Here is a 16,919-nt window from a genome sequence, read left to right on the forward strand (position 1 = left end):
AGAGGGTCTTGTTCGTATTCTTGCATCTGGGGACGCGGCCATCGTTTCCCGGTGCATCCTCACAAGGTCGAAGAAATGCCTGGAACCGGTTTCTGTCCGTAAGGCATTCTCCAAAACGAAGAGAATACCAAAACAGAACACAGGGCTTGGGGTCCGGGCCAAGGATAACTGTTTTTGTACATGTAGGCCAAAACGATATCGCGGCGCTTGTTTGACCGAAGGTCAGTGTGGTAACCATGGCCTGAGCTGATTGGGTCCCTCGGACTTTAGACATCGGACTCGAGTGTGGATACCACACAGCATCAGGTCCCAAGCGATGGCACGGAGTACTCAACAACCCTGCCTGCTTTTTGGCACATTGTCAATGGAGTGTCTCTTGATTTCGGGAACTTTGAGATTTGTTTTGCCACAATTTCGCCTACTGAATGATGGCACAGGCTTGTCTCCTTCCTGAATTATGAGCCTGGAGGGGATAAGGGCCAATTCTGTAATTAATTGTCAGCATGCCATAACAATCCTTGTGAAAAGGGCATTGTCCAATCGATCAAAGACAGGATATCTGGCACACACTCAGCTTGATGAGGCGTCATGTAATGCCTTGCTAATCAGTGTAATGTTGAATCCCCTTCCAGTTGCTTGTTTTGTTTCTGGGGGCAGGTGTCAGATGGAACATGTGTCGATTCAAATCTCCGAAAGACCACAGCTGTGCAGCAAAGATCTGACCTGACAGAAAGCCTCAGAAGCTTGTTCTCAGTTCAGACCCTTTAGGCCCGGCAGGATGGGAAGGGCGGCTATGCTGCGGGAAGCTTAAGCGGCCGTGTAACCGGTTACCAGCCAGGAGCTGCTCCTCCCCCACACACAACTACCAACAAGCTCCCGCGCCCATCTCCTGTACCACAGGCACCGAAGAGATCTTAGACCCTGCTTTTCTGCAGCCCTGGCTCCTTGCGGGGCGAGGTTTTCAGGCAGACATGGCGGCCATGTTAGCCAAAACTCCTTCAGACCGCCAAGTGAGGCGTAAATGTTTTGGTGAACGGTGAGCACAGCCACCTTCCCAGGGACTCAATCTTTCTGAGAGGGTCCTCGTTCTTCTGATGATTTTCTCGATCTTGAGGGTGAAGAGGTGTTTGTGATTTGCGGAGCATGGGGGAAGGAATGTACGTGCTTTTGCCAGGCATCCCCTGACGACGAGAGCCGACTGTCCTGACAGATGTCCAAGGTAAATGGCTGACGAAGAGGGTCCAGACTGTTGGGCAGTGTAATGGGAATGTGTATATCAATGAGCAGATGCTTGTCGAGGATTGCTGGCAGAATGGCATGTCGTCCTGAACCTAAGTCTAGACTTGAGAGTGAGCCTTGGTCAACAGCCTGGCTTGGGGGAGGCGGTGAGTATGACACCAAGAGCATTGGTCGCACACCGAGTTTCCAGCTCGAACACTTTTCCGAGGTTTGGGGAATTTGCCCCAAGACATGACTGTTGATAGATGTGTCAACCAGTTCGAGCGTTGATCCCCGGCGAGTAATTCTGTGGACAGTCATCAGCAGCACGAAGAAAGAACCTGAGTGTTGAGTCGTCTCCTTGTCAGGTGGTGGTGTCCCTCGAACGACAAACGTTCTCGACAGGCCATTACTAGTCAATCTATCTTGGAGATTTCTAAATCCTTCCCGGAAGGGCTCCTCGTGGTGCTGCATCTCTTTTGCCTATTCTAGGATATTAGTGAAGACTGAACTTATAGTCGCAAGTAAGTTGAATGGATGCCGAGCGCTCTGTGGGTGGTGAGTCCTTAGACAATTTCGAATGTTTTCCTTGTCCCACGACCATGGCAATGAAAACGTTGAATTCTCAGCATAGACATAGGATAGGGCCTCCGTGTGTCTTGGCGGTCGGTCCGTGTCATTCCGGCAGTTGGCTGCCCGTCCCGAGCTGGGATTCAGCAGATCCCGATTCTCAATGACACTCCGCCGGCCGAGTGCCAGGGTAAAGGTGCCAAGGCCGGGGCCGAATGTGGGGTAAAACGTCTTGGCTGCCGTAGACGCTGAATCGGCCAAGCACGCTTTCTGATGATGATGGTTAGGATGAACATCATGTTTGAGGGCAACCAGCTCCTCCGGTGAAGAGGCAAACTCAGCTGACGACTCTCAGAGATCCGTTTTCAGCTCTTGGTCGTACATGTACACAGGTACTGAGCTGTCGGTATATACGTCTCAGTGATGGAATGCTGGAGTTGGCTGCATGAGAAGCAAGACACCCCAGCCAAGTGGCAACGCGGGGCAGGCTCTGCGATGGCCATGGCGTAGCCTCGTAACTGGAAAGTGAATACAAAATTCACCCACAGCCAAAAGCCACCTCACACAAAACCAGGAGCGGAGAATGAAAACAAAGAAAGCCTTGTGAAGGTGAATTAGGTCAGCATTGCTGAGTGAATGGAGGGGTGGTGTGGAAACTGTTCGAAGGTTCACCTCGAGAGAGGAGAGCGCAGCAACAGCTGGAAAAGGTAGGGAGCTCGGGCCACCTGGTAGTGATAACGAGCGATAAGCGGTGCCTGACCTGTCCTCAGTGCTCTTGCTGGGCAAAAACGCACGGACATTTGCCGCCTGGCAGTGGCAGGACCCGCACTCGTCATCCGAGTGGCCGCCTAGAGATCGCCTCTGGAACCTGGCCAACCTTACCAAACCAAACTCACCTGCAACGAAAGCCAGAGCTGGAGGTGTCATTAACTTTCCATCTCATCACCAACTCAAATTTCACTTTTTGCAGATAAAAACTCTGCCATCGTTTCCGCTGGAGAGGCCCCCCATCTCCCAGAAACAACTCTCATTATCAACAACCCCGCCGACGACCGACTTCGTTTCCCCCTCCTCTCCAACCCATCATCAACGAGTCTCCCACTTGACATCATCCCAAATACCGACAAGATGGCTCCCGAGCCTAGTGCCGATCACCCTGAGCACAAGAAGAAGGTCAACCTCATGTACGTTGTCCTCTGGATGGAGATGGATGATGCCATCAAACACCCCAAAGCTCTAGTCTCGGCAAACAACTGACAGCTAGCTAACCCCGCGAAATAGGGATGCCTCTGGTGCTGAGCGCAAGGATGAAGATGACACCGCCACCGCCATTCTCAAGAAGAAGAAGAAGCCCAACCAGCTGATGGTGACGGATGCCGTTAATGACGACAACTCCATCATCGCCCTCTCCAACAACACCATGGACACTCTCCAGCTGTTCCGTGGCGACACTGTCTTGGTTCGTGGCAAGAAGAGAAAGGACACTGTGTTGATCGTCCTTGCCGACGACGACCTCGATGATGGCAGTGCCCGCATCAACCGTGTTGTCCGTCACAACCTTAGGGTCAAGCACGGTGACATGATCACAATTCACCCATGCCCCGATATCAAATATGTAAGTTTGATACTGTTTGCTGTTTGAGTTGGCCGAGCGTCGATGCTAACAAGTGTACCTCTACAGGCCAAGCGTATTGCCGTTCTCCCAATCGCCGACACCGTCGAGGGCCTTACCGGCTCTCTCTTTGACGTGTTCCTCGCTCCTTATTTCCGCGAAGCCTACCGCCCCGTCAGACAAGGTGACCTCTTCGTGGTACGCGGAGGCATGAGAGCGGTCGAGTTCAAGGTTGTCGAGGTTGACCCACCTGAGTACGGCATCGTCGCTCAAGATACGGTTATCCATTGCGAGGGCGAGCCCATTCAGCGTGATGAGGAGGAGAACAACCTCAACGAGGTTGGCTATGACGACATTGGTGGTTGCCGCAAGCAGATGGCTCAGATTCGTGAAATGGTCGAGCTGCCACTCCGCCACCCTCAGCTTTTCAAGTCGATTGGTATCAAGCCCCCACGTGGTGTGCTCCTTTTCGGACCTCCTGGTACCGGTAAGACACTCATGGCTCGTGCTGTTGCCAACGAGACGGGTGCCTTCTTCTTCCTGATCAACGGTCCCGAGATTATGTCCAAGATGGCCGGTGAATCCGAGTCCAACTTGAGAAAGGCGTTCGAAGAGGCTGAGAAGAACTCCCCGGCCATCATCTTCATTGACGAGATCGATTCCATCGCCCCCAAGCGTGACAAGACCAACGGCGAGGTTGAGCGTCGCGTTGTCTCTCAGCTCTTGACCCTCATGGACGGCATGAAGGCCCGTTCCAACGTTGTGGTCATGGCCGCTACCAACAGACCCAACTCTATTGATCCTGCCCTCCGCCGCTTCGGTCGTTTCGATCGTGAGGTCGACATTGGTGTCCCTGACCCAACTGGCCGTCTTGAGATTCTCCAGATCCACACCAAGAACATGAAGCTTGGTGACGACGTTGATCTCGAGCAGATCGCTGCTGAGACTCACGGTTATGTCGGTTCCGATATTGCCGCCCTCTGTTCCGAGGCTGCCATGCAGCAGATTCGTGAGAAGATGGATCTCATTGATCTGGACGAGGATACCATCGATGCCGAGGTTCTCGACTCTCTTGGTGTGACCATGGAGAACTTCCGCTTCGCCCTTGGTGTGTCCAACCCCTCCGCTCTTCGCGAGGTTGCCGTTGTCGAGGTTCCCAACGTCCGCTGGGAGGATATCGGTGGTCTCGAGACCGTCAAGGAGGAGCTCAAGGAGAGTGTTCAGTATCCCGTCGATCACCCCGAGAAGTTCCTCAAGTTCGGCATGTCCCCATCCCGCGGTGTCCTGTTCTATGGTCCTCCTGGTACGGGTAAGACAATGTTGGCAAAGGCTGTTGCCAACGAGTGCGCTGCCAACTTCATCTCTGTCAAGGGTCCTGAGCTGCTTTCTATGTGGTTCGGTGAGTCTGAGAGCAACATTCGTGACATTTTCGACAAGGCTCGTGCCGCCGCTCCTTGCATTGTCTTCCTCGACGAGTTGGACTCTATTGCCAAGGCCCGTGGCGGTTCCGTTGGTGATGCTGGCGGTGCTTCCGACCGTGTCGTCAACCAGCTCCTTACTGGTATGTTTAATATGCTGTCCTTTGTTTATGATTATATCTGCTAACACTGAAACCAGAAATGGACGGCATGACCTCCAAGAAGAACGTCTTCGTCATTGGCGCTACCAACCGTCCCGAGCAGCTTGACCCTGCCCTGTGCCGTCCTGGTCGTCTCGACTCCCTCATCTATGTCCCTCTTCCCGATGAGGCTGGCCGTCTCAGCATCTTGACCGCTCAGCTCCGCAAGACTCCTGTCGCTGACGATGTCGACCTCAACTACATCGCTTCCAAGACCCACGGCTTCTCCGGTGCCGATCTTGGTTTCATCACGCAGCGCGCTGTCAAGCTTGCCATCAGGGAGGCCATCTCCACCGAGATCCAGCGCACCAAGGAGCGCGAGGCTAACGGTGAGGATGTCGATATGGAGGGCGAGGAGGACCCCGTTCCTGAACTCACCAAGCGCCACTTCGAGGAGGCCATGCAGATGGCTCGCCGTTCCGTCAGTGATGTCGAGATTCGTCGCTATGAGGCCTTTGCCCAGCAAATGAAGAACGCCGGTCCAGGCGCCTACTTCAAGTTCCCCGAGGGTGGTGTTGAGGGTGCTGCCGGCAACGGTGGTGCTGGCAACTCGTTCGGTGATGCTGGTGATGATGAGGGTCTCTATGACTAAACGTATCAACCATGACCTACGAGTTTGGCAAAAAAAAAAAAAAAAAAAAGATCCGCAGCCCATGTATTCTAGTTTACTCCAGCATTACGCTATCTAGCAGTTTGCACAATCGGTCGGGGAGTTCTTTAGGCAAATGGGGTTTACATCGGTGTACTTGGGCGGTCAGTTATTTCGATTGGCCTAACAGCGGAGCTATTATTCGGTAGCAAGTTTGCCCCCAGTCTTGAGGCTCATGGTTTTTGAGGCTGGGCAGCGTGGACTTTCTGCGTAGTTGTGGGCGGGCGCGATGAGGCAAAGAGTTTCATAGTTGCTAGAGGCGCTGGTTATTACGATGGGCGTCTAATGATTTATTTATGATGGCCGTTTTTAATGGCAAACAATCAAGACTATAGATTGCACACTGTTTACAGTATGTTTTGGTGATTTCTTCATGTGATGATATGCTTCCAACTTGGATTACCTTTCTTCAAAGGTGTAGGGCCTTGAGGATATTTGGTCTGTTTTTGAAAATCCTAGGCAATTGGCCGGTGAACGATCAGTCCCCCTTTGCTTTCGGGGGGGTTTAGATTCGTGATGAAGACTTGATCAAAAACTAGATACGTCCTGGTGTACTATGCCAACAACACGGAAGAGAGAAACGGAGATGAAGAAAAGGAAAAAACCCATGGTATTAACGCCCCCGCTGATGGTGCCAATTTGTGTGTGTTCTTGGTGTGATAAACCTATATATACAAAAGTGTTGTGTGCATAAAAACCAATATTTCCCCCTTGCCCCCAACTCGCTTTCCCATTATCAACTGTGTAAGACCTACCCTACTGCTTATCGTTCGCTTGGTGGTGGGCGCCCTGACATATTATAATGCATCCCCTAAACTCTTCCTTTCGCTCTGGAAGAAAAAAAACACAAACCAAAACCTCGTGGTGACCTCCCCCGCTGATATATCCATATCCACACACTCTTGTCACCCATCCCTACTAGACTCGTTCCTCATTCCCCAGATTCAGCTGATTCACGAACTGGCCGACTCTCCCCCTCCGTCTCAAAATCCCGTGCCATGCCCACGATCCCAGAGTCAGAATCACCCACCCACATCATTCCCCTCTTCGGTGTAATAATCCCCTACTCGGATCAGAATACACATCAGCAGCATGCCGATGACGAGGGCCAGTCCCCTCTGGATACGGCTCGCTAGTCAGAGGATCAATCACATCATAATCCTCATCGACAGTTGCGTCGTTGTCAGTCTCAACAGCCGTCTCCTCATCGTGAAAACCAGGCACCTCTCCATCTTCATCCACCAGTGTTTCGCCCCCACTACTCTGTTCTCTCGCAAGATCTTGCTCTCTCGCTGGCTCCTCTCTCAATGGTTCCTCTCCCGCTGGCTCCCTCTCGTCTTCATCAGCGTCGCTCTCGTCGCTGTCGCCGTGTGGCCCCGCTTCATCATCAGCGTCACTCTCGCCTTCTTCATCTTCGTCTTCTTCATCCTCGTCTTCTTCATCTTCGCCTGCATCATCGTCTCCAGACTCATCCTCGGCACTCTCTTCGGCACCCCGTTCTTCTTCCTCCAATGGCGGCGGTGGCGGTAAAGTCTCGTCTCCAGTATCCTAGTTGGCACCATCACCATCACTATCCTCAAACCCTCCCGCTCCAGCAGTCCCATCCCCATCACCCTTTCCCCCCTTCACAACCCCCGTCCCCTTCCTCACCCTCATTCCCCCCTAAGGATTCCCCTCCTCAATCTCCACCACCCCCTCCAACGCCTCCCTCGTAACCCTCAACGCATCCTCCACCACCTGCTGCGGCAACGCCAAACTATTACCATTTTCCCCCCTTCCCCCACCGCCAACCTTGATCCCATTCCCATTAACATTTACATTCTTCCCATTAACGTTCACCTCCTCCCCCTGCCCCGGCGTCCCATTCGCTGCTCTGTTGCTCGGAGCAAGAGCGGTATCATGCCTAATATCATCCATCACCCTCTTCAGCAAGACTGGAAAGGTGGTCACCTCGCCCGACCGCAACAAATCCCGGGCGTGGTTCTCGACGAGGGTGGGCCAGTTGGTTGGGTTTGCGTGGAGGGTGTGGAGGAGGATTTCTTGGATTCTGGGAGAATTAGCAAAAAGGTGGGGGGGAGGTTGGAAGGGGGGGGGAAAAGGGGAAGACGAACTTGGCGACATGACCCTCTTTGATCAAGGTCCCGTTGATTGACGAGCGGAGTTCGGGGTCGAGGGTGGCGGGTGTGTAGCCAGCTGCCGAAGGGGGGATTTTTACGGGCGTGGAGGGGTTGTTGTTGTTGTTGGACATTTTCAAGCGTGGGTTGGTAGAAATTGATTTGGTAAAATAAAAATAAAAATAAAAATAAAAAATAAACCGAGGGAAAGAAAACAGTTGAAAGGGGCCGGAGAATTGGTTTGTCGGGTGGTGGTTGTGGTGGATGGTGAAATGCGTTCCTCGGAATAGCTGGAGAACCTTGATGGGTGGTTGTCGGTTGCGGTGAGTTTCTGTATCCTTTGATAAAAACGAATGTAATGGTTGAATGTTGATTGTAAGAGTCGAGAAAAGACTTTGTTGGACTGCAAAAGTAAGAAGTGTAAAAGTCGAGACGAGAAGATGGGGTGGTTCAAGCCCGGTGCCAAACCCAAGACAAGGCTGAGAAATGTTGTTTGGGGGAAAGAACAAGGCTGATTGATGGCTGAATTGGCACAACGATGATGGGAACTTCAGAGAGCTTCCTGCCGCACGTGAGGCTGGTCCGCGATTTGCCCCACCATACCACCCCTAACCCTTACTCCGTACCACTTACAACCACTTACAGACTCGGTGTGGCATACCCAGAAACCATCACTTCCATCAACGTAAAACATTATACACATTCACCAACTCAAAATCTTGTACATAACGTCCATCAAATGACAGACTTTCGTGTTATTCCCTCTTCATATCTCAGAAGAATCTCATTCTACACACATCTCAACTCACAATGATGGTATCAAGCCCCTTTTTCCTTTCCTTTAGGCCTCTCTCCCTTCCCTCACCAGCGCAAGGCAACAAAAACCCCCATTAACGTTGCCTCTTGCGTCCTACACATCAAAAGCATACAGACATCCCAAAAACAAAAAACAAAAAAATGAAACTTACGCTCAAACAACACGACCAAAACGCCAAAACTCATAAGCCCCAACATCCCCATAAAACTCCTTTCGCCTTTACGCCCGTCAGTGATGTCCTGCAAACAGACGACCCCTTAGACCCCCCCAATCTACCAGACACATCATGAGGGAAAAGAAGGTAGTAAACACTCGTTTGTTGGCTTTGCGCTAAAACAGGCTCTCATTCATTTTCTCTACAACCCCCTCTCCCCCTCCTCACCCCATCCACCCTCCCACCGCCTTGATCAAAAGTCAAAGCACGCACACAACGCCGCCCATATGCTGGGGATATCATTTCGTGGTTTCAAAGAAAAAGGAGAAGAAGCATAAAAAACCGAGAAAAAACAAGGCTAGAGGAGATTCATCTGACGTCTCAGAAAAACATGCGCAGCGCAAACCCCCAAAAACAGAGAAATAAAAGGAAAAAACAAAAAGTATACAAACAGAAGAGGAATGTTGAGATGTAGGACTATTAAAAAGCTCGCTTCGCTGCGCTGTGCTGTGCTATACTGTGATCGCTGACAGTCGTGCGTGTCGTGATATTCGTTACAGTAGGGTATACCGCCGGCTTGTCGACAGTTCGCCGTGTTGTTGGACGGTGAAATCATCAACCCCGGCTCGGTAGTTGAAGGCGTCCAGGATTCTTGATTAGTTGATTAGGGAGGTGATCAATGTCGCCTCATTAAAGTTATTGGCTGTGCTCCGCATGTGTTGAGCGCTCTATCGGATTCAAAAAGGGTAAAAACGCAAAAATGCCAAAATGTGGTGGTGACAAATCTGACAGTAGGGGATCGAGTGCTTGGAAATCAAACACGGTCCGGGGCATCCGTCGAGCGGCCAGCGGTGGTGCCCGAGGGGAACGAGTACAGAAGCGGCCTACGCTCCTCGTCTTGCTTCACCCCGTTGGGCTGCAACTTTTCCGGCTGCTCATCGTCCTCCTCTTGAAGCGTGCCATCAGAGCCACTGCCAGAATGATGGCTATCATTCGAGCTGATGGAGCGGCTGTCGTCATGCTTCGGTGCGAGCGTAGGGCTGTTCATGGCCGTAGGCAGGATGGCGGATGACAACATGCTATCGTAGCCATTCGCACCGCTGGGCCTAGAAATGTTTGCATAGCCCATGAGCTTCTTGGCTTTCCGTGTTGCGTCACGAGCATGTTCGGCCGCACGTTCGGCGCGGCAGTGCTTTTCCCACATAGCGGCGTAGCGACCGTTGAGGGCCAGAAGCTCCTCGTGAGTGCCCTTCTCCACCATGGTGCCGGCATGGAGAACAATGATCTGGTCTGCGTGAGTGATGGTCGACAGTCGGTGACTGTGCAATGCAACTCGGTTAGCTAACACAATCTCCACCCGCTCCGATTTCCCCGAGTAAAACTTACGCAATAATCAACAAGGTGCGGCCTTGTCCGAACTTGCCACTAATCAGCTTCGACTGGATCTTTTGCTCTGTTTCTCCATCAAGTGCCGACGTCGCCTCATCCAGCATGATGATCTTGGGGTTCTTGAGAATTGTTCGCGCAATCGCCACGCGTTGCTTCTCGCCACCGCTGAGCCGGAGGCCTCGCTCTCCCACCTTAGTGTTGTAGCCATCAGGGAAGCTCATGATGCGGTCGTGAATGGCAGCAGCCCGGCACGCCTCATAGATCTCTTCGTCGGATGCGCTGGGGTTGGCATAGCGGAGGTTGTACATGAGCGTCTCGTTGAAGAGGATCGTGTCCTGAGGAACAACACCAATGGCGCGGCGCACCGAGTCAATGGTGAGGTCTTGAACATCCTGGCCTTCGATCAAAAGTCTTCCGGCTTTGGGGTTGTAATACCGGAACATGAGCCGGAAGACAGTCGACTTGCCTCCGCCAGACTCTCCCACAAAAGCGGTGGTCGTGCCGGGCTTGCACTCAAATGACAGATCGTGAAGGGCGGTTCTGCGGTTGTCGTATGAAAAGCCAACGTTCTCCCACTTGATATGGCCGGTGCTCTCCTGCAGGGGGACTGCCCCGGGGCCGTCAACCACAGTAGGCTGGATCTTGAACAATTCAAGCAGTCTCTCACCCGAGATCATGGCCTGCTGAATCGTACGGTAGAACGAGCCAAAGAAGTTGAGCGGGCCTTGCAGCTGGGCGAGATACGTGACCAAGGACGTGAATTCACCGACAGTGCGTGTCCCCTGAGATACTTCATAGCCACAGGTTAAGAGGACAACCAGCAAACCGCACATGAACACAATCGACTGGCACATGTTCATATGATTGATGCCCCATGTAACCTTGGCCTCTGCCGTCTGGAAATTGACAATGGCATTGCGATACCGCGCAAATTCGTGCTGCTCGGCGTTGAAGTATTTGACCGTCTCGTATGATGTGATCGAGTCGTTTTTGACAGCCTCTTCCTCGCGGTCGGCATTGACCATGTCGCGTCGTTGATCAGATCTAGTGGCAGCCATGCGAATGGTCAAGTAGAGATAGTAAAACGTGATGATGGACACAAAAAGTGCATACATCGCTCCGTACCGGAAGTAAAACCAGCCGATGGCGAGCAAAAGATCGACCAACATTGGCACAACCTGGAAGGTGACCTGTTCCAAGAACTGGTTGATCGAGGCACCCTTGTTAAGAGCAGAGAGCACTTCACCAGTGCGCTTTCCCAAGTGGAAATCCAGAGACAGGGAGTGAACATGTTCGAAAGCTGCTGTCGTGAGGGCGCGGTAGGTGTGCTGAGATACGGGAATCCAAAGAATGGAGCGGGCTGATCCCAGCAATCCGGATGGGCCTTGGAGAAGCTTGAGCGCAATGAAGAGCCCAAGATCAAACCACGGAGCCCCAGTATTGCCAGGGTTTTCACCGTTATCTTCGCCGCCAGAGAAGCTGAAGATTCCCGTCAAGCCAGCGGCAATTTTGGCACCTGTTCCGGTGTTGGGGTGGTCGAAATTCTTGGCAAGGGTATCTGTCACAGTCTTGATCTGTTCGGGGACCATGATATTGACGACACGCTGCGAGACCTCCAGCAGAAAACACAACAAGACGATGAGCTTGAGCTTGGTCGAATTGCTGGGCCAGAGATAGGGGAAGAAGATCGAGTATCCACGGCAATATTCGAACCAGGTTTTATGCGGCAGTTTGTCGGGTCGGTAAAAGGCAGCATTGTCCTCGCATTGCTGGTAACCGCCTTCAGGATCGTTGTTGGCATTTTTGTTGACATTGCGGGTGCCTCCATAATCCGAGTTTTGTCTTGATCGTCCACGGTTGTAAGGTGTTGCGGTTCCGCTGTGCGAAAGAAGCGGGCTCGTTTCATCCGAGTCCGACCGGTTCGCCTCTTCGTCCAAAAGCCGCCGTTCTTCCAGGCGTCTTTTTGATGCGACGAGGGCGTACATGCTGACCAAAAACACAACAATGAGCAGCCGGACACCTCCAATGCCCAGATCTGTCAAGTCCCAGAAACCCAGTGGGTTTTCTCGGAGAGCCCCCATCTCCTCGCCGTCCAAGACATATTTCCCAGTGGCGAGGGTGCAGACAAACGATAAAAGGATAATGGCTTCCCCAAAAAGACCAAGCACCCATATTATCGAATGCACTGGCGTCGGGCTGTCATCCCAGTCAAAGAGGGTGATTAAAACGTAAATGTATAAAAACGCCGCGCCCACGACGTAGACCTGGGTAGTGGTGTCAGCTTTGTTTTGTTGCCGGTGCGCAAATCCGACTTGGTTCTTGGCTCGACTTACAACTCTCTCCTCCCCACACCACCACAGCTCTCCTCCAACCTTGCTGGATTGCCAGACATGCAGGGCAGTTGCAGCCGCATTGGCAGCAAACGACAAAATCAAGGCGCCCACCAAACACCGAAAAACCTGGATTGAGATGCCTCCGTTGCAGCCGTCGGTGGAATATAACGATTGCTGATCTCGGTGCTCCCGTTTTCGCTTCGTAATGGGCAGCGGCTTGCCGCCTGGACCTGTGGCTGTCGGAATCAGGAGTTCTTCCTCAGTCCTCGATTTGGCGATGCTATGGATGCCGGCCGAGATAATAAAGGCGAGAAGCAGCACGACCGGATAGCATTTCTGAGTCGTTTCGTATGTCACCTGGGCAAAGGCTTTGACATATTGTTGGCCATCATGCTCCGGACCGCTGGTTTGGAGCAGCGCGTCCATGCTGGGCCTGTTTTCGCAAAAAGAAGCGGTGTGTTAGAAGACAAGAAAAGAAATCAAAAGAGACGAAGGACTAGAGAAGAGAACTAGAGAAGGAAAAAACGAGAGTGCGGAGGGAGGACGAGAGTCGTTGCGGTCCAGGACCCTGCATGACATGCTGTTGCCGGCCCCGTCAAGACAATGTTGGGATATGCGAGATGCACGACTGGCTGGCTGGCTCAGTAGCGGGATTGGCAGTGGCAGTGGAAGGCGACAGTCTGACTCTTTTTCGATTGCGTGGTAACAGGTGTGGATTAGGTAGATAGATGATATGATTTTCAACATACAGAACGAGATTAGGACGACGAGTAGAAAGCAGCACGAGGCCGATGGCTCACGGCCTTGCTGTGGCGGCAGTATGAGGTTGGCCTTGGTGCATCAAGTTAACTGTTAGCATCTCGAACATATGCCAATGAGCTGTTGTAACTGGCTGGAAGCCTCCAAAGCTGCCCGACAGCCGAGAATGGCTTTCGGTTGACAGCGCGCGTGTGTGGTGGGGCAGCAAAGGCAGCTGACGGGGTTGGCTGTGGCTTTTGCCACTGCGGCGGGTCGGAGTCAAAGATCACGGACAACACAAGTGCGACGGGACTTGAACGACACTGGACCACCACCAGGACACCACCACCCCAACATTCATGAGTGGACGGCCTCCTGTTGTGCTGTTGATGGGGAGGGAGACCAAAGGAGAGAACTGACCTCTTTCTTTCCGTTGAGCCTTCTCGTAGAGAAGAATCCCTCTCCGAATCGCTCCCCGGGTGACGGGAATCCTGAGATATTGTTGTAGGTGCCCTGGAACGTACTTGTTGCTTCCCAGAACGGTTGCAGCTTCCTCAGGTGGCCTTGCGATGGCTGCTGCCGGCGATGGGCGGATGGATGGAATGCGGGGCCGATCTCAGCCGAACCAGTCCACGGGACTATGGTGGGAAGGTCGGGAGGAGGAGGGCAGGGTTGGAGGGGGGAGGAGAGAGGAATTGGGACGAAGAAAAGACAAACGAGCGTGGTACGTCAGACGAGCTGTGGTGTCTCTCCGATGTGTCTGTTGATTGTTGTTGTTTTTTCTTTGGAAAAAGAGAGTCGAGCTCTGGAACAGAGAACCGGCGGAGGGGCTCTGACCACTATTAGTTCGAATTGATCGAGGGTGCCAAAAGAGACTACTTGGTGGTACTTGCCTACCTTCCAGATCCCAGGGGGGTCTGGATATCAACACCCTGTACTACATCACGTACTGTACCTGTTGCACTCCAGTAGGTACGTACGGTACGGGGGTGGAGAGGAGGTGGGGTGCTACGGTGCAGTCCAGACCAGACCCGCAAGGACGTTGCACAAGCCTGTCAACCAACCATGTGCATTTTCTGGAATGCCTCATCAGAGACAGGTTTCGACCCTCACTTCTATCCATACCAAACTGTACATAGTGTCTCTCTCTACCCTCTTTAGAATGCGAATGTGAGCTCACTGCCCAATTCAGCATTTCTACCAGACACCAACCTACCCCTCACACACACACACACACACACACACACAAAACACACATCCCACCACTAATCACCCGTACCCTGCATTGCTTCCGTCCCGTGCTGTCTGGGACCGACGTGCAGAGATTCCCACACCAAGGCGCAAAAAAAAGGACACCAGAAACGAGGAGCATCATGGGAGGCCCTGGCAAGCGCTGGGACCGCTAGGACGCGGGGTTCCTTCTTCTACCGGCACCTGGGACCACCACGGCCTGATGTGCTCCCGGGTTTCTGCCTGAGAGACGGACGGCACTTGCGGGAGAGCGTCAATCGTGAGACGTGCGTTGACGGGGGCCCATGGGGGTGTCGACTGCCGTCTTGTCCTGATCATGAGACCACCGAAGCAATGTCGGTCAGTGGCACCTATTGCCGTCAACGGCATGCCGACGAGATGCAGCAACACAGCGAGCGGCGGCCACAAACCGGGCAGCTGGACTCGGGATGCCCTCGATGGAAGATCATCGTGTATGGTGTGGGGGGGAAGAGAAGCAGACCGACAGTCTGGATGGAAGCAAGCATACGGCTCCGCTCCCCGATAGGTCCGGGTGTCTCGATCCCATGGGAATTATCAGCCACCAAGGTTGTGCATGTCCCTCACCGCTTTGTTGATGGAGAGAGAGACAAGACGGACAGAGAGAGAAAAGGTGACGGCAGACAGGCTGCATGCAGCAGTCCCCATCTCCACGAGAAAAGCATCGAGACGGAGACGCGGGGCAAGCTGTCGCGCTAAAGCAGCTTGCAAGTGGTGGCACGAAGCAGGACAGCCACTGATTGCGATTTCTGGCTGCTGCTTAGTGCTAGTCTTGCATGCGACCTTGGGATTTGAGCTGCACCGCCTATTCTGCGACAACCTGATACCTGATACTCGGTATTATACATGGTGCTAAACCCAAGTAGCGCCGCGCTTGACGGTTCTACTCGAGTTTTTCGCTTTGGGGGTGTGAATATGACCAAAGATATCTGCCAGGTTTTGGTCTTGTAGAAGGAGGCCCCGGAAGCTCTCCGGCTTGCTGCCACCGACTGGCCCTGCTCCCTGTGTGATATTGTGGGCATAGGAGCGAAGGGGGGTGAGATGTGACATTTCATATTTCGAGACAAGACTCGAGCTAGTCAATATCTATCATCAACTTCCCCATTCATCACTCAAGAGAGAGAAAAGAAAAAAAAAGAGAGAGTGTTGACCTTTTCTCCCGGTGGAACGGTGGTAAGGTGAGCCGACGGGACAAGGCTGCCAGGCGAGCACTTGGCGACGTTCGCCAGTAGCAACGGCTTCACCTCGGATAGCTTGGACTGCAGCAATATGCAGCAGAACTCTTCTGCTGTCTGCCTTCTTCGTTGCTTGGGTGCTTGTTGACAGCGGTCCTGAGCAATTTAATAATCCCGTGACCGGAGCTACACCGCGGCCCCAGCCCATGGTCGCATCTACCCATCATCCCAAACCGTTTGGACCGCAGAGGCTTGTTCCCGGCTCGGGGGTACGGGCCCTTTTCCTGCGGCAGCATATCGTCATTCCTAGTTTCCGCTTCATTTGGCAGGTTGTATGGGACACCTTCTTCCGGACCTTTTCATCCTTTCCAATCTCTCTTCTATTTTTCTCCTTCACACATCCGGGCCGGTCCCGACATATTCTTCCACTTACAAACTGAAGAGGTAGCCGAGAAAGAAGAGCCCCACCCTGACAGCAACACAAGAAACACCCGAACAACAGTTCATCATCATCAACAAACAACAGCTCAGCAAAAACCAAAAAATTTGCCAACCCAAGCACTTTCTGATACCTAGTCCAGCTGGGCTTCTCTGCCCCCCATCCGGGATGGACGCCTAATGATGGAGTACCCCCATTTAATGTCGCGTCATCGAAAGAAAAACCCACCACCCACCATCACCATCTGTACAGTACCTAAACTAAACCACCCCCTGTTGGCATTTAGCCCAGCCAGTCCTCTTGGAAAAGAAGCTTTCCAAAGAAGCAACGAATTCCTACTCGCCAGCTCCCAGCCCAGTCAGCCCCAGATATGGAAGTAATGCTGCCCTGCGATGCCACGACACAACAATCTCTCGCGACCAAATTTTTTCCCCCTCTGAGGCTTCACCGACTTCCTTACCCAGACATGAATGGTAATGCATGATAATGCAGGAGGCTAACACAGTCGGTCAAGATGTGGAGTAATCCACACTTCCTACCTGGTCGGTTTAGTTTTTTCTCCTTCTTTTTTCCTTTGGTGACTAGCATGGAAGCTTCACTTTCTTCCACCTCGCCGATCATTCATTCGGGCAATGCTCCCGGCTGTTGGAAAGACTGAAAAAGAAAAAAAAAAAGCTGAAGCACGCGATATCCGAGGACGGGCATGGGTGCACTAGGGGAGGGTAGGACAGGGGAAGGGGGTGTAAGGGGGTATCGGTAAGGGTAGGGTAATGTAATAAAGAGGACGAAGAGGACAAGGCGGCGATACCCTTCATTGTGTCATG

At 52.7% G+C, this 16,919-nt stretch overlaps 4 protein-coding genes across 4 annotated transcripts; 1 reads left to right on the forward strand and 3 right to left on the reverse strand.

The window, feature by feature from the left end:
* The first annotated feature begins 2,346 nt into the window (after nt 1-2,346).
* On the forward strand, nt 2,347-6,033 carry CDC48 (AAA ATPase cdc48). The gene is made up of 4 exons (XM_062950213.1): nt 2,347-2,972; nt 3,070-3,403; nt 3,470-4,961; nt 5,018-6,033. The coding sequence occupies exons 1-4, from the start codon at nt 2,917-2,919 to the stop codon at nt 5,608-5,610; spliced, it is 2,475 nt and encodes an 824-aa protein (XP_062796194.1). The 5' UTR covers nt 2,347-2,916; the 3' UTR covers nt 5,611-6,033.
* Nucleotides 6,034-6,313: 280 nt separating this feature from the next.
* On the reverse strand, nt 6,314-8,400 carry QC764_705600 (uncharacterized protein). The gene is made up of 2 exons (XM_062950214.1): nt 7,779-8,400; nt 6,314-7,714 (listed from the first exon to the last, which is right to left on the reverse strand). Exons 1-2 carry the CDS (start codon nt 7,913-7,915, stop codon nt 7,330-7,332), a joined length of 522 nt encoding a protein of 173 aa, XP_062796195.1. The 5' UTR covers nt 7,916-8,400; the 3' UTR covers nt 6,314-7,329.
* A 91-nt stretch (nt 8,401-8,491) lies between these two features.
* hmt1 (ATP-binding cassette-type vacuolar membrane transporter Hmt1) lies at nt 8,492-12,900 on the reverse strand (the record flags this gene model as incomplete). The annotated part of the gene is given in 4 exon segments (XM_062950215.1): nt 8,492-8,724; nt 8,733-10,071; nt 10,139-12,405; nt 12,475-12,900. Coding segments are annotated over 3 exon segments (3,198 nt in total). The 3' UTR covers nt 8,492-8,724; nt 8,733-9,566.
* A 370-nt stretch (nt 12,901-13,270) lies between these two features.
* Nucleotides 13,271-13,848, reverse strand: QC764_0113810 (uncharacterized protein; the record flags this gene model as incomplete). Its single annotated transcript, XM_062941196.1, is given in 3 exon segments — nt 13,271-13,281; nt 13,633-13,725; nt 13,737-13,848. Coding segments are annotated over 3 exon segments (216 nt in total), but the record flags the coding sequence as incomplete, so codon positions are not given.
* Nucleotides 13,849-16,919: the final 3,071 nt, after the last annotated feature.

Source organism: Podospora pseudoanserina, assembly GCF_035222485.1.
Source record: "Podospora pseudoanserina strain CBS 124.78 chromosome 7 map unlocalized CBS124.78p_7.2, whole genome shotgun sequence".
Lineage (NCBI taxonomy): Eukaryota > Fungi > Ascomycota > Sordariomycetes > Sordariales > Podosporaceae > Podospora > Podospora pseudoanserina.